Source organism: Pogoniulus pusillus, chromosome 3, assembly GCF_015220805.1.
Source record: "Pogoniulus pusillus isolate bPogPus1 chromosome 3, bPogPus1.pri, whole genome shotgun sequence".
Lineage (NCBI taxonomy): Eukaryota > Metazoa > Chordata > Aves > Piciformes > Lybiidae > Pogoniulus > Pogoniulus pusillus.
In genome coordinates this window covers 34,023,386-34,043,102 of record NC_087266.1, presented here as the reverse complement: position 1 = coordinate 34,043,102, position 19,717 = coordinate 34,023,386, and the positions used below count along the sequence as shown (strand labels likewise).

At 42.3% G+C, this 19,717-nt stretch overlaps 1 protein-coding gene across 5 annotated transcripts in view; it reads right to left on the bottom strand.

The window, feature by feature from the left end:
• The window catches only part of DACH1 (dachshund family transcription factor 1), a 485,713-nt gene extending 466,839 nt beyond the window's left edge, over positions 1-18,874 (bottom strand). For all 5 annotated transcript variants that reach the window (XM_064174189.1, XM_064174173.1, XM_064174154.1 and 2 more), the window contains exon 1: positions 17,506-18,874. In XM_064174189.1, coding sequence (XP_064030259.1) covers positions 17,506-18,233 — 728 coding nt within the window. In that variant the 5' untranslated portion in view covers positions 18,234-18,874. The remainder of the gene's footprint in view (positions 1-17,505) is intronic.
• Between the last annotated feature and the right edge of the window lie 843 nt (positions 18,875-19,717).

The window sequence follows — 19,717 nt, the reverse complement described above, 5'->3', positions numbered from 1 at the left end:
TTTTATTAGTTATCCGTTCTGGTTCTGTAAATTAAAATCTCTACTAAGAAAGCTAAATCAAGGACGATTAGTATCTTTTTATCTAATTTCCCTTCCTTCTACAGTTCAAAATTAAGTGAAAGTTATCCTCAGTCTGGCCTGTCATGGTGGGCAACAGTCCAAATCAAGAAAACTGGGTCAGGCATCTTTTAAAACCAGTACAATACGCTTTAGCAAGCATTGTTATATGTTTGTTTCTAATACCATACTGTTTCACATTGAATAATTTGAATAACAATTTCTTCTAAGAATGGAAAATAAATCCGCTAAGAATGAAAATAATTTATATCAGCTTCTTTAAAATTATGCCTTGTAACACTATGTTTTCCCCACCTTCCAGTTTCTACGTCCCCTGCATCGTTTTATAGCTATTAGAATATACCGCAAGGCATATGTTGTGCTGGTGCACAGCGACTTTTCTGCTGGCTGAAATCATTCAGCCCGTGGACTTGTGAATCACAAAGCACCCACATCTTAGCAAATCCTCATACAACACATGTCATGTCGTATCTTACTGCTTCAACGCAACCCCTGCAACTCCTACTGCATCACCAGTAGCAAAACACTTAAGTACAGATGGGGCAAGCATTGCTGACATCACACCCCTCGGAATGCATCCCTGCTTCCATCCCCAGTCTATTTAAAAGCGCAAGGCATTTCTCTCTGAGCTCAGAATGAGAGTTTATATTTGGTACCAAAGCACTCGCAGGGGAGTCTGAATTTTGTTACAGAGTACTGCGTGGCTTTAGTGATTCCCAAGGGTCTTTTGTAGGTGTTTAAAACCACCTCGAGTTAGTAGAGCGACTCAATTTGCATGGCAAGAGTGCCAATGAGTTCCTACATCAAACATTCCTGGGAGGTGTCTGCCCAATAGCAGTGGGTACAACCAGCGCTCTAATCACTGTGGAGATCATTGATAGCGCTGTCTATCCACACTATGACAGACAAAAGCTGAAATGTATTAAACATAGCAATCCATCATCCTGCAGATGGGAAGCAGGAGCCAACAGAGTTCAGAGGGAGCAACTCCCGCTGCTAACAATGGCTGAAGTACTGACAGTTCACTACTCCTTGCTCCTCACCGGGCTCTTCTCCCAGCTTCCCCAAAGCGATAAATGAACAAACAGCCCAGTGAAGAAGGAGGATTTAAATACTATAGACTTGCTGATAGCTATTATTCCAACTCTGAATGCCCCTAAACAAGCTTAATGAGATCTCTTTTTTCTTTTTTTTAGGTTTGTCAAACTAAGGAACTGTGAATTCAAATAACTAAGAATCCCAAAACCCCCCACCCAACTTAAGAAATTTAGGTGTCTCAATCGCATCTGAATATATATTAGAAGCTGACGAGCTAAATATCTAGCACTGGCAGCTGGCAGCTGGAGACAAGCTACAAACAACAGTACTCCAAATTAAGAAGTAATTTATGTGAATACATCATTATTTTAACATGAAGGATACAAAGCTTTAAAGGGGAGAGAAATGACTAGCCGACTTTAAAGAAAAATAAGTCCAGAGCAAAGTATTGCTATTTATGAAAGTTGATTTTTCTTTCCTGACTGATTTCTTGTAGGACACATGAGTCACACAATATAGCCAAAGGAAAAACTGCAACTGCTAACACCACATTAGTAAAGTATAAAAGGGAAAGACACTTTTCTTAGCATTTCAGCCTTGTCATTTCCAATTTTCTGCTCTTTGGACATGCTTGTATTCAAATTCTGGAACATCTATTCAGCATATCAATCCTAATTAGACAATCTGGGTCTGGAAAGGATGAGAGTTGGGTCATTTGCATAATTTAATCATAAATACTCAGTGATACATATTTCCAAATGCATTTGTACAATTATCTTTTCATCCTTGGGGCAATGGTATTAATATGATTAGGCAATATTTCTGGAAAAAACAGACAAGTATGCACTCTTTTTAACTGCAGCTTAGGGCGATATGAAAAATTAATTAATTTCTGAAGAAAATCAATTTCTGTACGTGACCACATTAGACACTGCTAAACCAAGACACAGAGTCCTTTCTCAATCAGAACATTTTCTCTTTTTTTCCCCCCAAATTCTGATTGTTATATGAACATTTGAATAATAAAATTGTTTATTTAAATTATCTTACTACATAGGCATAGAAGAGTGACTATATCTTTTTGATGTTGCCCTGAAAGATGCCATGTTTTAAAATATGTATTGTTTGACCAGTCAATAGGAAACCTTAGCATTTGGTCTGAACTCATCTTATGTGATCTTTTATTAATGCACATTATACCAAACGAATTCAAGGACAGCAGGAAATAATTCAGCTCTGAAAACCACAGCTGAAAAAAAAATAGAACCACGGTAACCTAAAGTATGTTAAAACTAATATAAGGTTGCTTCCTTGTTTGTTTTGTTACAAAGAATTAGATAAGGTGTCCCTTCAACAGAAGAATACTCATTGCAAAAACGTTGTGACATATGTGGGATAGAGCCAAGCACCCAGGTGGCTAATCTCATTTTTAGAAGAAAGATTCTGCTTTGTATGTTAATTGGTGCAAAAAAGAAATATTACATTTGTGGTTTTGTATGTACCATCTTTATTTCTTCTCAATCAACAGAAAAAGTAGAAATTACTGCATGCAAATGTTCAATATTCATTTAATTTGCATGAAGGTGCTTGAACAATTTTTTTATTCTAACAAGCTCATTTTTCATGCGTTTTGTCTTTCATCCTAATCTAGCATCTGTCATTCCTTTTTGAAGTTATTATCGGCCCAATTCCCTCTTGGACATGGTTGCTGGGTGACCGGTATCTTAGCACCCACTTTGACAGGAACAGATGTGAATCTGATCAAGAGATTTCCCATGAGTACCTGAAATCACAAACAACTTTCGGGAAAAACAAACAGCCTCCCTGTCACTGTCCCTCTCTTGCCCTCCTTCCCAGCCCTTCCCCCATCTCCCCTCAAAAAAAGACCACAAGGAAGTTGAGGTAGAGTTATCTGGTGTCATTAAAGCACATTATTATTTGGCAGGTGAGCTCCCCAAATGCTATTCTAGCTGTTTCTGCCTTCAGACGGCAGCTCTCGGCTTTAAGTTTTAATAACCACCCTTTGAATACGTCCACAGACAATTGCTTGTTTCTAAGGTCACCATCTTCTAAAAGTTCCTGCGTTGAACCTGTTTTCATCACATGAATGCTCTCATTTAAATCAAGAGGATTACTCGTGCAAGCAAATTTCACAACCGGCAAGCGGCCACCAGTTATTTTATAAAAGCTAACTCACATTTTGATTACCAATAACGTTCCTTGATTGTTCCCACACTTGCTTGCTGGTATCTGTGAAACCTTATCTTAGCTGAAAACTCAGCTATGCTATGTGGATATCAATACTGCAAGTATTTAAGGACTTGGACAATTTATAGGGATAAAATTATCAACTGAGACACTACGGGCAACAGGTCTTCTTACACAAACCAAAGTGTCCTTCCTTTTTTTAGTTTTATGTATTTTTTTCATTATATCTGGTTTATTTCTATGTGCAACTCAGTGTCATAGTCACCATAGTCATTGCTGTGACATGCAGATACAGAAAAATACATAGAAACCTGGGAATTTCAGCCATATGCTTCTGAAGTAAACTTAAAACCATACAAAGCATAGGTGAGAACTTCCCAAATGAGTGTATTTCTAAAAAACAAAAATGTGTCTAATAAACTATTTCTAATCTTCCTCCCTGTTGAAGTTATGCTGAGGCATAATCAATGCCTGATATTTGCATGCTAATGTTTAGTGTAGAAGTACTCAGCAAAACCCAGTTCCAAAAGTAACTTCTTTTATGTACAGATAGATACCAGCCCTAGGAAAGAGGCAACTAAAAGAGATGGATCTAGTCCATTCTTCAATGTATTTAACGAAATCACAAATAGTGTCTTCTCATCTATCATTTCTGTCACAAGATTCTCATCCCACATCAAACTCCAAAGCAAAACTCAGTTCTTCTGCTTCGCTTTCCCAGGCACCACTCTAACCACAGTCTTACTTAGCAAAGATAAAGGAAACATTTGTGATCCAAAGACTGAAAATTTGATCATACATATGTAAACTTATAAGGCTGCATGTAACAGTAACATCGGGCAAATCTGCTTTAACATGCTGTCAACCAGCCTTTCACTTTTGTCGCTTCACTACACTACCCTTCAGTATGTTGCCAGCCCCATAGCCTCAGGGCTCTTGTCCCTACTGCTACTGCAAGGGTTTGCAACTACTTCCAACCAAAAGTTGGAAGTGTTCACAGCACCTAATAAAATCGGCCTTCCATGAAGAACTGTAAATTTTCATCTTCATTTTCTTCAAAATCAAAGGAGTTGTCTAAGGAGAAGAAAATAAACAGGAGAGAAAATGGAGTTTGGATTTTAAAAGATCTGAATTTGTTCCTTCATTTTGAGTTGTTTTATGACTAAACAGATAACAAAAGGGTTTTCTTCCTCTCTAGTTTAGATGCAAAGAAATTTAAGACAAACATTTCAATCACCACAATGCATTCACTGCCACTCCAGCTGATCTTAAAGATTTTCCTTATTTACCACTGCAGGCAGCCAAAAATGTTTTACTGGTAAGTCAAAAGCCTTTGACTAGTCTGATCTAAATTTATTTGGATACAGTGTAATCATTGCATTTTCCACCCAAAGGAATTACAATGGAAAATACAAGAAAGTAAATGTTTAAGAAAAATGTTTAAGCCCCCAAAGCAACTGGCCAGACTCTGCCTCCCATTAAAAATCATTTGGGAGCAAAACCAGTTTGTGTGTCCTGGAAAAAATGTCCTTCTGTACCCACACCACAGTCAAACATGTTGATAGCTTCACTAAAAAAATGAACTGCTAAAAGCATAAGGCTGAGAAAGACAAAAAAATAGAGTTGAGGGATCAATACAACCACTTTTTTGAGGTGAATCAGAAAGAGGCACCATGTACACATTTATAATAAATACATGACGGTGGTAAGTAATCATCACTTAGAAGACCTGCCCTTCACTCTGCCAAGGAAAGCACAGGTCATGAATAGCAGCCTTAAAAAAAGAGTTTGGTTATCCAGAACAGCAAAGTCAGGAATAGCTTAACACAAAGTGTATGGAAAAAATTATCTGGTGTGAAAAACAGGCAGCTAACATAAAAAGAATATCTTCTTACTTGTGGAAACAGTTATTCCCATTTCTCACCTCCCAATCCTTTTTGCCAAAGCAAAAAAAAAAAAAGTGACTACAAACTCATGACTACCTAGTCACAGTGGTAACAGTAAGGGATCATCAGATGAGCTGTCTGCTTAATACAAAGTGTTAGGGAAAGGAATCAATATCAGACAAATCGTATCCAGATCTGTCACTCATTTTCTAGAAAAAGCTAGACTTATGAAGGTACTTCATGTCAGTTTCAGCACTGAAAATGTCTTCAAGGATGGGAAAGACTGCCTGAAAATAGGAAATGGTTTCTATGAGAAGGTGGAAGCAAAGCCTGGAAGGTCTGCAGATCCTCTGTGGGATAGTAATTGCTGAGGCAAACTTAAGCTGAACAGAGCACTCAGTTTGTTAAATAAATCAAAATGCAAGCTAATTCTAATTTTAATGTAACCATATAAGCATAGAGCTTCACATATTAAAATGAACTAAGGAAATCTTTCTCTGTCCTTAGGGCTCACTGTTTCAACTTAGTCGGCAAGCTCCACCCTGGCACACTACACTGGCAGGAACACACATTTAGTACCATACCAATCTCACCACAGAGGGGTAAGCACTCACCTTACAATACTTAGGCTTCAGGCTCAAACCAAAGTACTGAAGAAGAAAGCCATGAGGGCACCTATTCATTACTTTCATTGATTCCAACATCAAGTCTGAAATTAGATTTTCCAAATTCCTTTTTTTTTTTTTTTAAGTCCAGATGAAGGAAAGAGAAAGGTCACTTTGGATCAAAACAGACAAAGTCTCAATGTCTTCTCATCGAAGGTCTCACTGGGTTACCCTTTTTTAACCATGTCTTACATTCCAAGTGAGCAGCCTAATGACCCATCTGCAGAGTCACTCTCTTCTCTATAGTTCATACAATATGCACTGACTATAGTCACCGCCTGCTCCATCTTTGCATTTCACATGCAGGAAAACAAAGCTTAGTAACTAAACTGAGAGAAGAGAGTTCATGGTTTGAGGATTTAGTCCATACTAAACAAAATCTATAAACTTGTTGCAGCTTAATTATATGGAGAAACCATTAAACATTTTAAAGAATTAGAACACTGAACTGTTAAATATTAGGCACATGACCCACACAAAATGTAAAGGAAGTTTCTAAAAATGTCCTCAGAAAAACAGGTGTAGCAGAGAACTCAAATGTGACCCATAAGGCCCTAGTAGTTAGAAATGAATTGGGATCAGTTCATTCCTTTCCCATGGGGTAACTTGTATAAATGTAATTCTATGGTTTCATAAAACCAGGTCGAGTTTCTGTCCCTTGAGGTGCTTTGGCAATTTGAAGCATGGCAGCACTTTTTCTTGGCTACAAGTTCAAATCAGCATACATTCTGGATTTGTGAAAGGAAACGATTAGTTGAGCTGAGAGACCTATCCAAATTACAGCACACTGTCCAGAGAAAACTGCTTATAGTGGGTTAAACGAGGTTTCACAAAACAGTACTCGGAACTAGTTGCCTCTTTACATTTAAGCTGATGAAAATGTCTGTGTTCCCACCCCCAATCCCCCCCCCCCCCCCCAATATTATTTAATCAGCTAGCATACCAAATAAAAGATCAGACGACCTTATCACATAATAATTCCAGCAGTTTTAACTGATGACAACCTTCTCCTTTAATGTCAAAATGTTTTACTCACATAGTCATACTCTGGAGTATTTGTGAATAAATGTACGCTTCCAATACATTTCATAACTATTGTTTCATTACCTCTCATGATTATCATTGTATTATCCTAATTTAAGTAGTAAGACATGTAAAATAAGATGCAATGATACAAAAGCATAGGAAAGTGTTACCAGAAAAGATGGAACCTGTACTTGGCAGATCCCCATCAGCACAGGCTCAGCAGATGAGATCCAAATGCCATGGAAGCTCCACTCCTTCAGGAACAACCTCCAACTACAGTTAACATTGTATCCCATGCACTGTGTAGACTCTGGACTTTATTGTAATGAGGCGAGTCATAATGGATTGAGTTTGACCACTGAGCAACACAAATCATCCTGTATAGTACCATACGCCTCCTGGGTCTACTAAAGCTCCCCCTACCTATATAAAAGGTATATTGGCCAGCAACAGGCAAACATTTTCTAATGCATGCCTCCAAGTGCAGCTCAACAGGCAGGAGAGACCAAGGACTGCCCTAGCCCACTCCACAGGCAGAGTGATCTCTGCAAGAACCTCCATGCAGACACAGCGGGAAAGCCTGTTACAACAGGTTCCAAGACCAGAGTAAGCATAAAAGAAAAAAGAAAATTCAAAGTCTTCAAGCAAAATTTTTCAGTGTGCAAATCTCGAGATCTAGTTACTACGGAGATGTGCTGCTTATTCTGAAGAAAAATTTCACCCTTTCTTCTACTCTATTAGGATAATGCCAGAAAACCTCTGAATGGTAGAATCTGTTGAAAATTTATTAATTCTTCACCACGTCCCACCTGTTGTACCTTGAAGTGGCCTCAAGCCAATTCAACAGCTGTGTCTATACCCAAACATCTCAACTAAAAACCTCACTGATGCCCTCGCCAGGAAATGTTATGACTTCTTCACTACACATTTTGCAAATACGTTCCTGAAACAGCTATATGCTGTTAAATTAGTAATGCTAATACATTTGCCTTGTAGCATCTCAAAAGTATATTTCAGACATAACCATACTTTATACTGTAAATTGTTGTAGTAGGAGTTCATTTTCTACTATCTTTAACATGGTATTTCAGCTGCAAATTAATTTTGAAGGGAATCAGTAGAATCATAAGGTATCTACAATACTCAATAATGTAAGATGAAATTATTTATTAGCATTTCATGCTTGGTTTTAAATTTGGCTTATTCAAAACTATAAGTATCAGCTTAAAAAAAACAACCAAGCAAGCCCTACCAATTTTTCTCTGAATTAGAATAATTGTTCAAAATTATTAGTATCAGCTTAAAACAAACAAACAAACAAGCCCTACTGATTCTGCTTTGAATTAGAGTAACAAACAACAACATCTGCAACAGAATCATGGCATTAGTCTTGAGTGGCAGATACAGGCACAAAGAAGTAATAAAGTTTTACATGCAAAGGGTGAGCATCAGGAGGACAGCCAGGCTCTTCTCTGTGATGTTTCATGACAGGTAAAGAGGCAATGGGTGCAAGCTGGAGCACAGGAGGTTCTGTGTGAACATAAGGAAAAACTTTTCCACTGAGGATGACAAAGAATGCCCAGAGAGGTTGTGGCCTCCTCTGGAGACATTCAAAACCCACCTGCTGAATGTGTTTCTGTGTGACCTGCTCTAGGTGATCCTATTCTGGCAGTGTGGGTGTACTAGATGATGTTTCAGGATCTCTTCCAATCTCTAATGTTCATAGAACCATAATCAGTCAAGGTTGGAAGGGACCACAATGATCATCTAGTTCCAACCCCCCTGCCACGGGCAGGGACACCCCATCCTAGATCAGGCTGGCCAGAGAATGTTCTCTGATTCTGTGTTATCTACACAGTAAGAACTGGTCTAAAAAGCCAGCAGAGTTTGGGTTTTTTTTTAGAGAACATAGGACTTTTCACTTGTATCAGTTCTTATTATACACTTAACAACACCTGAGGTATTTTCCGTCTTCCTCCCCCTTTTCTTTTCTTTTGTAAGGAAAGAGAACACAGTTGGAAAATGGTGTCACTTCCTTCCAACCAAACTATGATTGAGTACCAGAACTAAAATATGAAAAGTGACAGGCACAGCACACATCTTGGAAGAACCTACTATCCTGAAAAAGAGATGGACTGCTTCTGTGCTTCAAAAATTAATACAAAAAAAATCAGTATGGGGTACAAAGCAATGGGCTGTACTGAAGTCTGATACTCATTCCTGCCAAGACATTGCCCTGATTTCCTAAAATTAATTAATATGAAAATAAACAATATTCACAAAAAGGTCCAAAAATGCATCATTAATCTATTTTATGCAACAAATGTTTAATTTACAGGCCATTAAATCTGAAGCATTTCTTTGCTGCTTTCAAACTGTCCTTACAAATGCAAGAAAGTATACAGTAAGATAAATTCCTACCAAAGATGTCAACTGATTCTTTAGTAGCACTTTCAAATGTATTTTGTATATGCTTGGTCTATAAGATGTATACAGGCTATTGAAAGCATCAAGACTATCAACATTCCTAAAGTTAAACATAAGGTTTAAAACCACAGCACTTTTATTTTCATATAAATGGCTCAGTCCTATAGGGTGACCTCCAACAAAGGTTTTTGAAGCAGGCCAGAAGACTGGAAACAAATTATATGCTTTGTAATGCCATATAATGCCAGCATCCATTAAAACATGACATAAACTAGATTAAAATACTATATTTTTGCTACATTTCACAGAATGTTAGGGGTTGGAAGGGACCTCGAAATATCGTCTAGTCCACTCTCCCCATCACTGAAATATAATGTCTTTAGTAATGTTTTCTAAATGCCCAAACTGTTAATAAGCTCTAACTAGATTTATCACTGATAAAGAGGTAACATATTGTTTGCATTTCTCTTTTCTGTCCCATACATAAAACTGTAATCTAACTTTATTTAATTAATTATAAAGTATGAAAACAACATGAAATCATGTAGTCAAAAAGAAATAAAATATGTTTATATACCACCTGTTCCCTTTATGGCTTATTCTATAAAAACGCTTTCTTTTTCAACATTTAAAATTGTTTTATGTAAGATGAAAAGGTGAAAAACTTCCCAGAAGTGAGATTTAAAAATACTTTCTAACATACAACAATTTGTAAACACAAATATATTTCAAGAGATGTGTCCTGAACAACAGCTTTTGGTCCAAACATAAGATACCTGGTTACTTGTTCTCAGTACAGTGTTATTAACAAATGCTCTAACATGAATGTTTGTTCAAAGTCATGAACTTTAATCATGACATCATAATGGTACAAACACATTTTAGCTCTCAATTACGCTAAAACGTTTGCAGCAGTCTCACATACTTCCCTTCTTCCCTCTTCTCCTGAGCCTCATCCTATTCTAGATATACTTTTGTCACCCAGGTAGTCTACGTACATCTATGTATGGCACTCTCAATCATGCAAGAACCAAACTAAACTAAAAAATAGGTATTCATAGTTATGGGGGGGGGGGGGGGGGGGGGGGGGGGGGGGGGGGGGGGGAAGGGGGTTCAGTATTTTTAGTATCACATGGAAGTATAATGTTAATTAGAAAGCTAGTCTGATAGCTTTATTTGAACCTGAGCTCACCTTTGGCTGACAAAGTAATTTAGGCTAATACAGAGAATTCTATCCATTGTAAGGATAAATAAAATGTCATGACAAAAAAACTTCCTCTTATTTTAATGGAAAAAGAATGTCCACTTAGTGAGACACGGTGCAGCGGGAAATTTTAATTGAACCTCTTCCTGAATTACGGCTAATTTCAGCCTTCCAATGGACACAAAATCCCACTGTTTGATGCTTACTAAAAAAAATGTATTTCTTCTTTCATACTGAAATAATTTTCTCCTTCCCAAGGAATATGTAAAGCATATGGGATGCAAAGAGAACATATACAGTAAATTCATTTTTGAGTGAACAGCACACCTTTAAACAGAATAATTAACAGCAACTTATGTAAATATTACCCACATGAATATTCCCAGGGGCACACAACCAAAACTTTAGACATCAAAAGCATAATACTAAGAATATTTAAAACCAGGTTTATACTACTTTATAAAGTTGCTGTTTATTCTTAGTAAACTGTTTGGATACATACAAGTTGCAGTTCTAGAAATAGTATTGTATATATTCACACATCTGCAGTCGAAGGATGTTGACTCTAAATTTAATTATCACAAAACGCTGTCAAAAGCAACGTGAACTGAGAAACATTTTGTGATCCATTTCCTCAATCAGAACTCTTGAAAGTAGTTTCATTAGCTTTGGTGAACGTATCCTGAACTGCCACTCAGTCCAATATCCCATCTCTAAAAGACATCTATGGAAATTTACATAAGAAAACACAAGCATTCAGTATTTACTGAGTTACCCTTCCCCAGTGTATTTTCCCACCTCATTGCTATCAGTGATTTAAAGAATTCCAAATTAGGATGTAACCATATGGTCAAAAGCTGAGCTTTCTTCTCATGAAATTCAGTTATAGCATTTTTCTACTTTAAGCTATGAAAAAAATATACTTTTCTTTTATTAAAAAAGTTTAAAACAGTTCTTCACAGTTAATGTTGAGATTTCATATTTAAGAGATTACATTTCAATATTCTGCACTGGTTATGAAACAAAACATCAGTACTTGTTAGGAGATGCCCCCGGCTGAGCATTGTATCAGATAAATAAGCAGAACAATGTGAGTTAAGGATGAAGTTACTACTTTACCTTAAAAAAATTGAATTTTATAATTTCAAGTCACATACCTTGATTCTAAATATAAATATTTTTGGTTTATGTATCAGGATTTTTGAAAACAATTCAAATGACAATGGAAGAAGAAAAAAAAATCTTCAATAATGCATGCTGGAGAAATTATCTATATATGAATTAACTCTCTGGATCATAATAGCTTTTTGCAGATGACTCTTCAGCTCTATCATTGAAATATGTATTTAGGGAACTAAAAATTTACTGTCAATTCATATTATGTCAGTGCACATTATGGTGCTGTTACAGTATGCACATTTAAAGATTATTGAAAAAATTACTCCTCACAAGCAGTATATAATTTGCACAGGGTTAATAACTATTTTAAAGCAATGAATGGAATTAACTCATAATGCAAAGCAGATGCCCCAAATGTTATTTTTGGGGGAAAAAAAGCATATTTAAATTTTAAAAGAATAAAGAGGATCTATATCCAATCCTATTGCTTAGAAACAGACAGTGATCATGGTTGTTTCGGACTCTGGTCCACTGGCTCATTTTGATAAAACTCCATAGTTTCCAACTACTCCCTCTGCTATCCTGCAACCAGAAATTAATTTTTACAGCTAAACCTGTAAAGCTCCTCCATGAAGGGGCAATATTGGTAACAATGAAGGAGATTTACCTGTACTAGACCAGCAGAAATTGCAGTAACAATTTAATACATGTACGATAGAGTTCAAAAGGAAAATATCAAAATCCAATCCAGTGTATGACAATTCTCTGCTTCATATGCAATTCACTTTAGATGATGAATCACAGAGATAGGCAAACACAACCGTCTGGAATGATCTACTAACAGGAGAAAACAGAAGAAATACTAAATGGCAGTTAAACAAAATGATCATTTCCAACAAACACTTGGAATGTATTCTAGATTATAAAATACGAGACAGACAAGTAGTAAATAAGATTATTTTAAGCGCATTTTGGTTTAGGGTGCTGCGGAGTAACAGAGGAGAAAAGGGATGCAGGATCAACTGCTCCCTGTGCACCGGCCCACAGAGGGCACGCAGCAGGACACTCCTTCCCAGTGCCCCCAGAGGGGACCAGCAGCTCCAGGCACTCTGCCTACAGCTCCAGAAAGACAGCAGAGGTCTAAAATCAAACAGCATCTGAACAGAGGTAGCAGTGGCTTGTGGAAATAACACAGCTATTCACTGTGCTTTCACACAGTCCATTCTCAGAAGTTGATATAAAACTGACAACAAAACTGCATTTTTATACAAACTACCAGTAAAAGATTTCTAAAAAAAACCCTCAAACACAAACCTTTACCAAAATTCATAGGTATATGATTAAGCAGGAGTTAACCAAATTGAATACTTGAGGAAAATCATGTGAAGCAATCAGGAAAAAAACGTCCCTCTGCCCATCACTACCAGCCCTTCACATCCCTGCACAAGAACAGCACTAGCAGCATTGCACAACGGGCAACAAACGTTCACCAGGGAGAAGTGTTTCCTTCCTCGAGTATCAGCTACTGGGCTACTGCCAGGGATGAAATAACAAATTAAAGGCGTAAATAGTTTGTTCTGTTGCAGTAAGCGTGGTTCAAATACCTCAACTTCTAATTTGTAATAGTTACCAAAAATATCGCAAGATCGTTAAGTTCTGTTACTGTGACAGGCTGGAGAATTTTAGGTTTTTTAAAACCTAAGGAAGGCACCTCCAAACCTTCTACTCCTAGTTCATAGTCAGCCCTATTTATCCTCTGGCCTTCCAGAAGCTGTCTTTGCATGTAGAATCTACTGCATTTCTGCCGACTCTATTTTAGTAATCTGTGGCAAGAAGGAAGGTTATCAATATAAACCACAGATACTTTATATGTGACATTCCTGTCAGCTGCACTTGCCGACCTGCTCATTTAAAATATCTATGATCTGAACCAAGCTATCTGGGTGAGACACTACTTTAATTAATACAAACAGGAAAAAACCTATACAAGCGTGCAACATTCAGAAAACAAGCATGTGCTACATCCAGAAGAGAAGAAGCTAGCAAAAAGAGACTGACTAACTGCCATACTAAGACAGGCTTTGCAGAGAACATTTTCATGTTCGGCATCTTGCTCCTTTATACTCAAAAATCAATTAGGTCATTTTCCCAAATATGCACATAGCTTCTAAACAGTGCAAATAATTCCCTGCTTTAAGTATGAATGTCAATGAACTCATTCAAAGTCATCTTCAAATGTCAGAAAAGATTAACATATCCTGGCCACGGGAGGGAGGACAGAAGAAGGCGCATGTCTTTACTTGAGTGGGCACAATCCAATGCCAGCCTAAGCCTATGGGAAAACTCCACGAAGGGACCCAGCATGGTAAAATTCCACAACAAGTGCTCAAAACACAAGAGACCAGAAACAGTCTGGGATCAATATCTTCCAGGTCATTAATCCTAGGCAGGTGACATCCAGTGTACAGTTCGCTACTCTCTCTCACACACACATTCAAGAAACCTGACTCGATTGGCATCTATTAGCTTTAAATATTTCCAGGGGTTTTGCCTTTATCCTTCCCCTATTTGTTTTTTCATACAGCTTTCTAGCATCCTATTAATGTCAAACCATTTAATCAGAATCAGTTTGCTATTTCCTGGATTTCTGTGTGCTGAACAGTTGTTTTTATGAGGAAAATAAAAGCAAAGGTCTTATGACCAGAGAAGTCATCTTCCATAACGGAAGCTTATTTTTCCAGTGAATTGATATAGAAAGCTAATTTAGGAAAAAGGTCCTTTACTATCATGTTATTATTAGTAGTATCACAAATAAACACAGAAACCAATTCACTTTACAGACCTCCACATTAAGCATTCAATAGAAAATCCCTTGGTGTTTTATTGATTTTTGGTTTATTGATTTTTTTTTAATAGCAATATCACAGTTAAAATGTATCATTTTGGTGAAACACAGCTAAAACTTTTCCATCTCGAAATAAGTTACTACAAATTCTTTTCACAGCAACTGGCAACTAGTAACTCAATCCATTTAAAGAACAACAAAGTAATGGCTTTATTTGGATGCCTTTTTGATTAAATAACGTATTAACCTTGATGAAGCCTTCCAAAAAGGGATTAGCGTATTCGAGTGCATCAGCTGATTATGAGACAAATATAACAGTGATAAGATGCTGGGTCAAAATTTTTTGAATCTGATGAGTGTAACAATTTAACCGCTAGGATGGAGTTGGCTCTCACGGCTCCCACCTCAACAGTTAAGTACCCACCCAGGACACAGAAAGACATCATCTGGGTAAAGTATGCAGTACCTGAGTCCGGAAAGGTCGCTTAAAATCACTAAACCCAGGAGATACTGTAACATCAGAAATAATTAAAAATAATTAATTTGCAAGGTAAGAAGAATCAGAATGAAATGTTTTGGAAAGTAAACCCAGAAAGTAAATACAGATTTATCTTCTGACGATATAATCAGTTTTGACCAGAACTCACTGACCCACTTTGCTTTATTCGTCTATACTGTAATAATGCATTCTGCATACCTATTGTATCTCTTTTCCATTAAGTTATTTGCTTAATGGATGTATAAATAAGTCTACCACAATTATGCCTTTTAAGGGTCAAATCCCATCCACTTCTGAACCCACTACTGTAATTTGTACTATGCAGGATGGTAACACAGCAGACTTTAGAAACAGCTGAAACACAGACGACTCTGTGCTGTTGACATAATCAACCTAGGTTACAACCAGGCTGCCAAACCCTTTTATAACTGTGCCAAGTCCAGGAATTGGTATCCCTGAACGCTACACACACACACAGATATTCCCTCTCCCCCCCCCCTCAAAAAAATAGTTTCTCTATTGTTTTCAATTCCACAACTCACACATAATGATGGTAGCAAAATCCATCACTTTATTTTAAGGACCAAATCCTGCAACTTGTGCCGAGTTGTTACAACTTACACCACACGCAAACGCACACAGAGAAAGAAAATAAAGAACATAATAAAAATGTCTCAGACCAGCTATGAGTATTCATGCTGATCCCACATGAAACACCAGCAGTGTTACACGAGCAGCTACAGTTATGTCAGCTCTTGGAAGTTATTCCAGGTTGTTTTGTCCTGCTGCCCTGAATATTCAGGAACTTCAACAATCCATCCAGCAACAGCTACTGTAGAGTAAGCGCTCCGCTTCATCCTGCTCTATGTTAATGAGCCTAAACTACCCTCAGCTAACTCGGGCAGGGGGGACGGAAAGAATGTCACACCCCCCGCCATTAGGGAAGGGAAGGAGTGCGACATCGCACAGGGTTCATTCCCTCACGTGCTGGCTCTTTGCTGCACCTTGAAATCTGACAATAGGAAAGTGAAACGAGCCCGATCTGTTTATTTGCGAATACTGAAAGTACCATGAGGACTTTGTCCACGACCTCCGCTGTGGCAAGCCCTCGCTCCTTGTTAAGTTCCCAGCGCAGCAGAAACAGAGACCCCTGCCCGAGGCCCAGGGAGCTCCTGGGAACTGGAGGAGCTTCCGACCGCTCTGATCTCGGGGTCACGGCAGTTATATGATCCCTTCCCCCTTATCAAGCAGATTCAGCCCTGTAACCTACAGATTGAAAGATAACAGCCCCACGCTTTCTCCTCAGTTGCAACTGTAGGCTGCTACTGCAGCAAGAATTTCCTCTTTCGCCAACTCCTTCTTCGCCCCCCCCCCATCCCCCGTCCCCCTAGTCGCGCGAAGTTTGAGGCTTCACCTCTCATCCGCAGGCCTTCTCTGACCCGCGGGGTGAGCGGACAGAGGCGCGCAGCGGTACCCGCGCACCGCCCAGAGACGGAGCGCTACCCCCCCTCCGCCCCCAGCACTATCCCCGCCACCGCGCCCGCGTTATTCTGCGCAGTAACAGGGTTCAGTCTCGTCAGATTCCCTCTGCGCTCCCGCTGCCCCCGTCGCCTCCTGCCCGGCTGACGGGGACCGGGAGCCGCTCGCACCTGCTCCTCGGGGAGAGAGCCTCCCCCTCCGGGGGCAACAGGCCAGCCCAGCTGCCTGCCACCTCTCCCCGCTACCCCAAAGCAAAGCAGGAGCCACCACCTCCTCGCCGTCTTCCCGCCCTCCCTCCACCACCCCCCTTTCGCCATGTGGCAGCAACTGCCTCGTAGACCGATACAAAAAGTGCACATGCCCTTTCGGATGTATGACAGCAGCTGATGGCCAAGTGGCCTCCACCGACCGCTGATAAGGCCCTCCGGGCAGGAGGCAGCTTCGCGCCCCATCCCGTTTACGCGAAACCTGAGTGTCTGTGTGTCGTCGTCCCCCCACTTCAGAACTGCTCCCGCCCACTTCTGTGCACCCCTCGGGCAGCTTTTTTCCAAGGCTGCCGGTTTTGAAGATATATCTAAGGGGAAAACTTGAGGAGGGAGTCAGACACTTTTTGGCCCTGCTACCTGCTCTCCACTTCCCCCGGCCCTCCGCTCCACACGTAAGCAGCGCGCGGCGCTGCCCGTGGCGGCCCCGAGCCCCGGCATGCCTTGGCTGGGGAGAATGAAGGAGGTAAATGACAGGACGACACTTGTACGGCTTGCAGGGAGGGGGCCAGAAACACCGCTTCTTCTCCCGCTCTCTCTCTGTCCCACCAAGAAGCGGCGCGGCCGGCTGCGGAGGGCGCAGACTGGGTGCCGGGATTGCGAGTAAGAATAAAGGGACAAACGCATGTGGCCGCAGGGCGCGAGCTGACCCCCCAGGCCCGAGCGGTAGTAGCGGGAAGCAGCCCGGGCCGCACGGCGCGGGGGTGGGACGGGGGCGGTGGCGCGGGGGGGGCTCGGCGGGGTGTGCGTGTGCCTTGCGGCGGTTACCTGGCGTTGGTGCAGTCGTTGTAGAGGGTCTCGAAATCCTTCCTGGAGATGAGTTTGCAGCGGTTGACCCCGGGCTGGATAGCCCCCAGCCCCCTCAGGATTCGGACCTGCTCCACGTTGCAGACCACGGGCGTGATCTCCAGCCGCTTCAGCTTGGTGTAGACCGTGTGCAAGCCCCCCACTAAATGCTTCAGGAAGAGGTCGAAAGCCTGGGGCAGGCAGATAAGCTCGCAGCCCTCCACGGTGAAGGAGGCCACTTTGGCCCCCCTCAGATCCACCATCTTGCACTCGTTATTCTGGGGGGTGTTCTCCACCGGGGACGGGGTCGAGTACACTGGCTTGCCGGGCAGGCTGCTGGCCGCGCTGGCTACGCTGGCATTAGGAGTGGAGGTACCGGCGCTGCTGCTGCTGCCGCCGCCGCTACTGCCGCCGCCGTTGCCCAAGCTGGGGCTGCCGCCGCCGCCGCTGCTGCTGCCGCTACTGCCGTTACCGCCGCCGCCGGTGGTGGTGGTGGAGGTGACTGTGGCTGCCGCTGCGGCTGCTGCGATGGGCTCTGGCCGGAATAGGTTTGTCCCCGAAGCGGCCGGCGGGGGAGCGATGGACGGAGACGGAGAGGAGGTGGCCGACGAGGAGGTGGTGGTGGTGGTGGTGCAGGCGGCAGAAGTTGAGACCGGAGGCTGTGGGGGAACCAGCTGGGTCGGAGGGATCAAAGCAGCCGGTACGGCCATGGTCACATATACGGCAGAGGGGGCAGGGGGAGGGGGGGAAAGTTCCCACACACACACGCAGAGGAAAGGGGAAAATGTGAAAAAAAAAATAAGGGGGGAAAAAAAAAGGAGAGAAGGGAGGAGAGGGGGAGAGGGGGGGGGTTACCCCAGATCAGGTGCTGCGGCGAGCGAAAGCAGGGGGCAGAGTGAGAGAGAGAAACGCACAAAGTGTCCCGCAAGTGGGGACGGAGGAGGAGGAGGAGGAGGAGAAGTCCGCTCCGGGCGGCGGGGTTGGGGCCGAGGGGAGGGGGAGGGCAGTTTCTTTTTGTGGTCCTTGCTCTAGCACCACGTTAAAGACGAAGGTGAAAAGGAGGAGGTTTGAAGGACTTCGGTTCTCTCTGGCAAGTACATTGATCAAAGATTGAGAAGGGAATGACAGAGAGAAAATGAGCTGGGAAGTGCTGGCTGCTGCTGCTGCTGCCGCCGCCGCCGCTCGCTCGCTGGACGAGTTGTTGTTGTCACACGGTGCGGGGGGGAGGAGCTCCGGCAACTTGAAATACCCTTTGAAGCAGCAAAAGGCTCACTCACTAGTATTAACCCAAATTATCCAACCAGGAACCCGGAGCAGGAAAACAGAGAGAGAAATAAGTCTCTTCCCCCCCCCCCCCCCCCCCCCCTCCACTTTTCAGGAACCGTTAGATTACATGTTTCATATTTCACCCCACCAGAGACGAGATGCAATTTTCCCAGCCCTTTTCAGCAGTCGCTTGTCAACACAGTTTGTGGAGAAGCACGAGCGTCTCCTGAAGCCGGCCGGGTGCGAGGAAGCCGGGGCTCGAGGCGGGCGCTAGCTGCACACCTTGCCGGGGCCAGGGCGGGGGCACCCGCAGACAAAAGCGAGAGCCTCCGCATGGGTCTGTTGCTCTTGCCACTGCTGCTGCTGTTCTCCCGGGATCACGGAACGCTGCTCCCAGCGGGGTGGGAGTTACTGCTGAGGGTCCCGCGGCAGCGCCAAGGCCCCTTTGTGGCATAGGCGGCAAAGCGGAGCTCGCAAGGGCAGCCCTACGCGGCTGCAACTGTAAGCGACCTTCCCGCGAGGGGCCGCGAGTCGCAGGGGACGGGACCGTGCAGGTTACGCTGTCAGGAAACCGCATCGAGCGGGCTACAGCGGCACCCAAGTAAACTTAGGAAAGCAGTTGGGCCAGCCCGTCCCGCGCAGATTCCGCCATGCAACAGGTGGCAACGGCGCGCAAAAACCGCGCCACTCCTGGCGCCACGCAGCGCGGAAAGTCAGCTGGTGCGCTTGCCCACGCATGCGCAGCGGCGCAGGCGGCAGGACGCGCCTCGCGCGGCACGGGCGGATCCTGAGCGTCGCGTGAGAGCTGCCCGCGGCGCGAATGGGGCCTGAGCTTGTAGCCGTGTTTGGCGGCTCGTCTGCGTGGGCTGCCAGGGTCGGGCGGGAGGGACAGGGACTTTGCTCGGGGGTTCTTTAACGATAAAAAAGT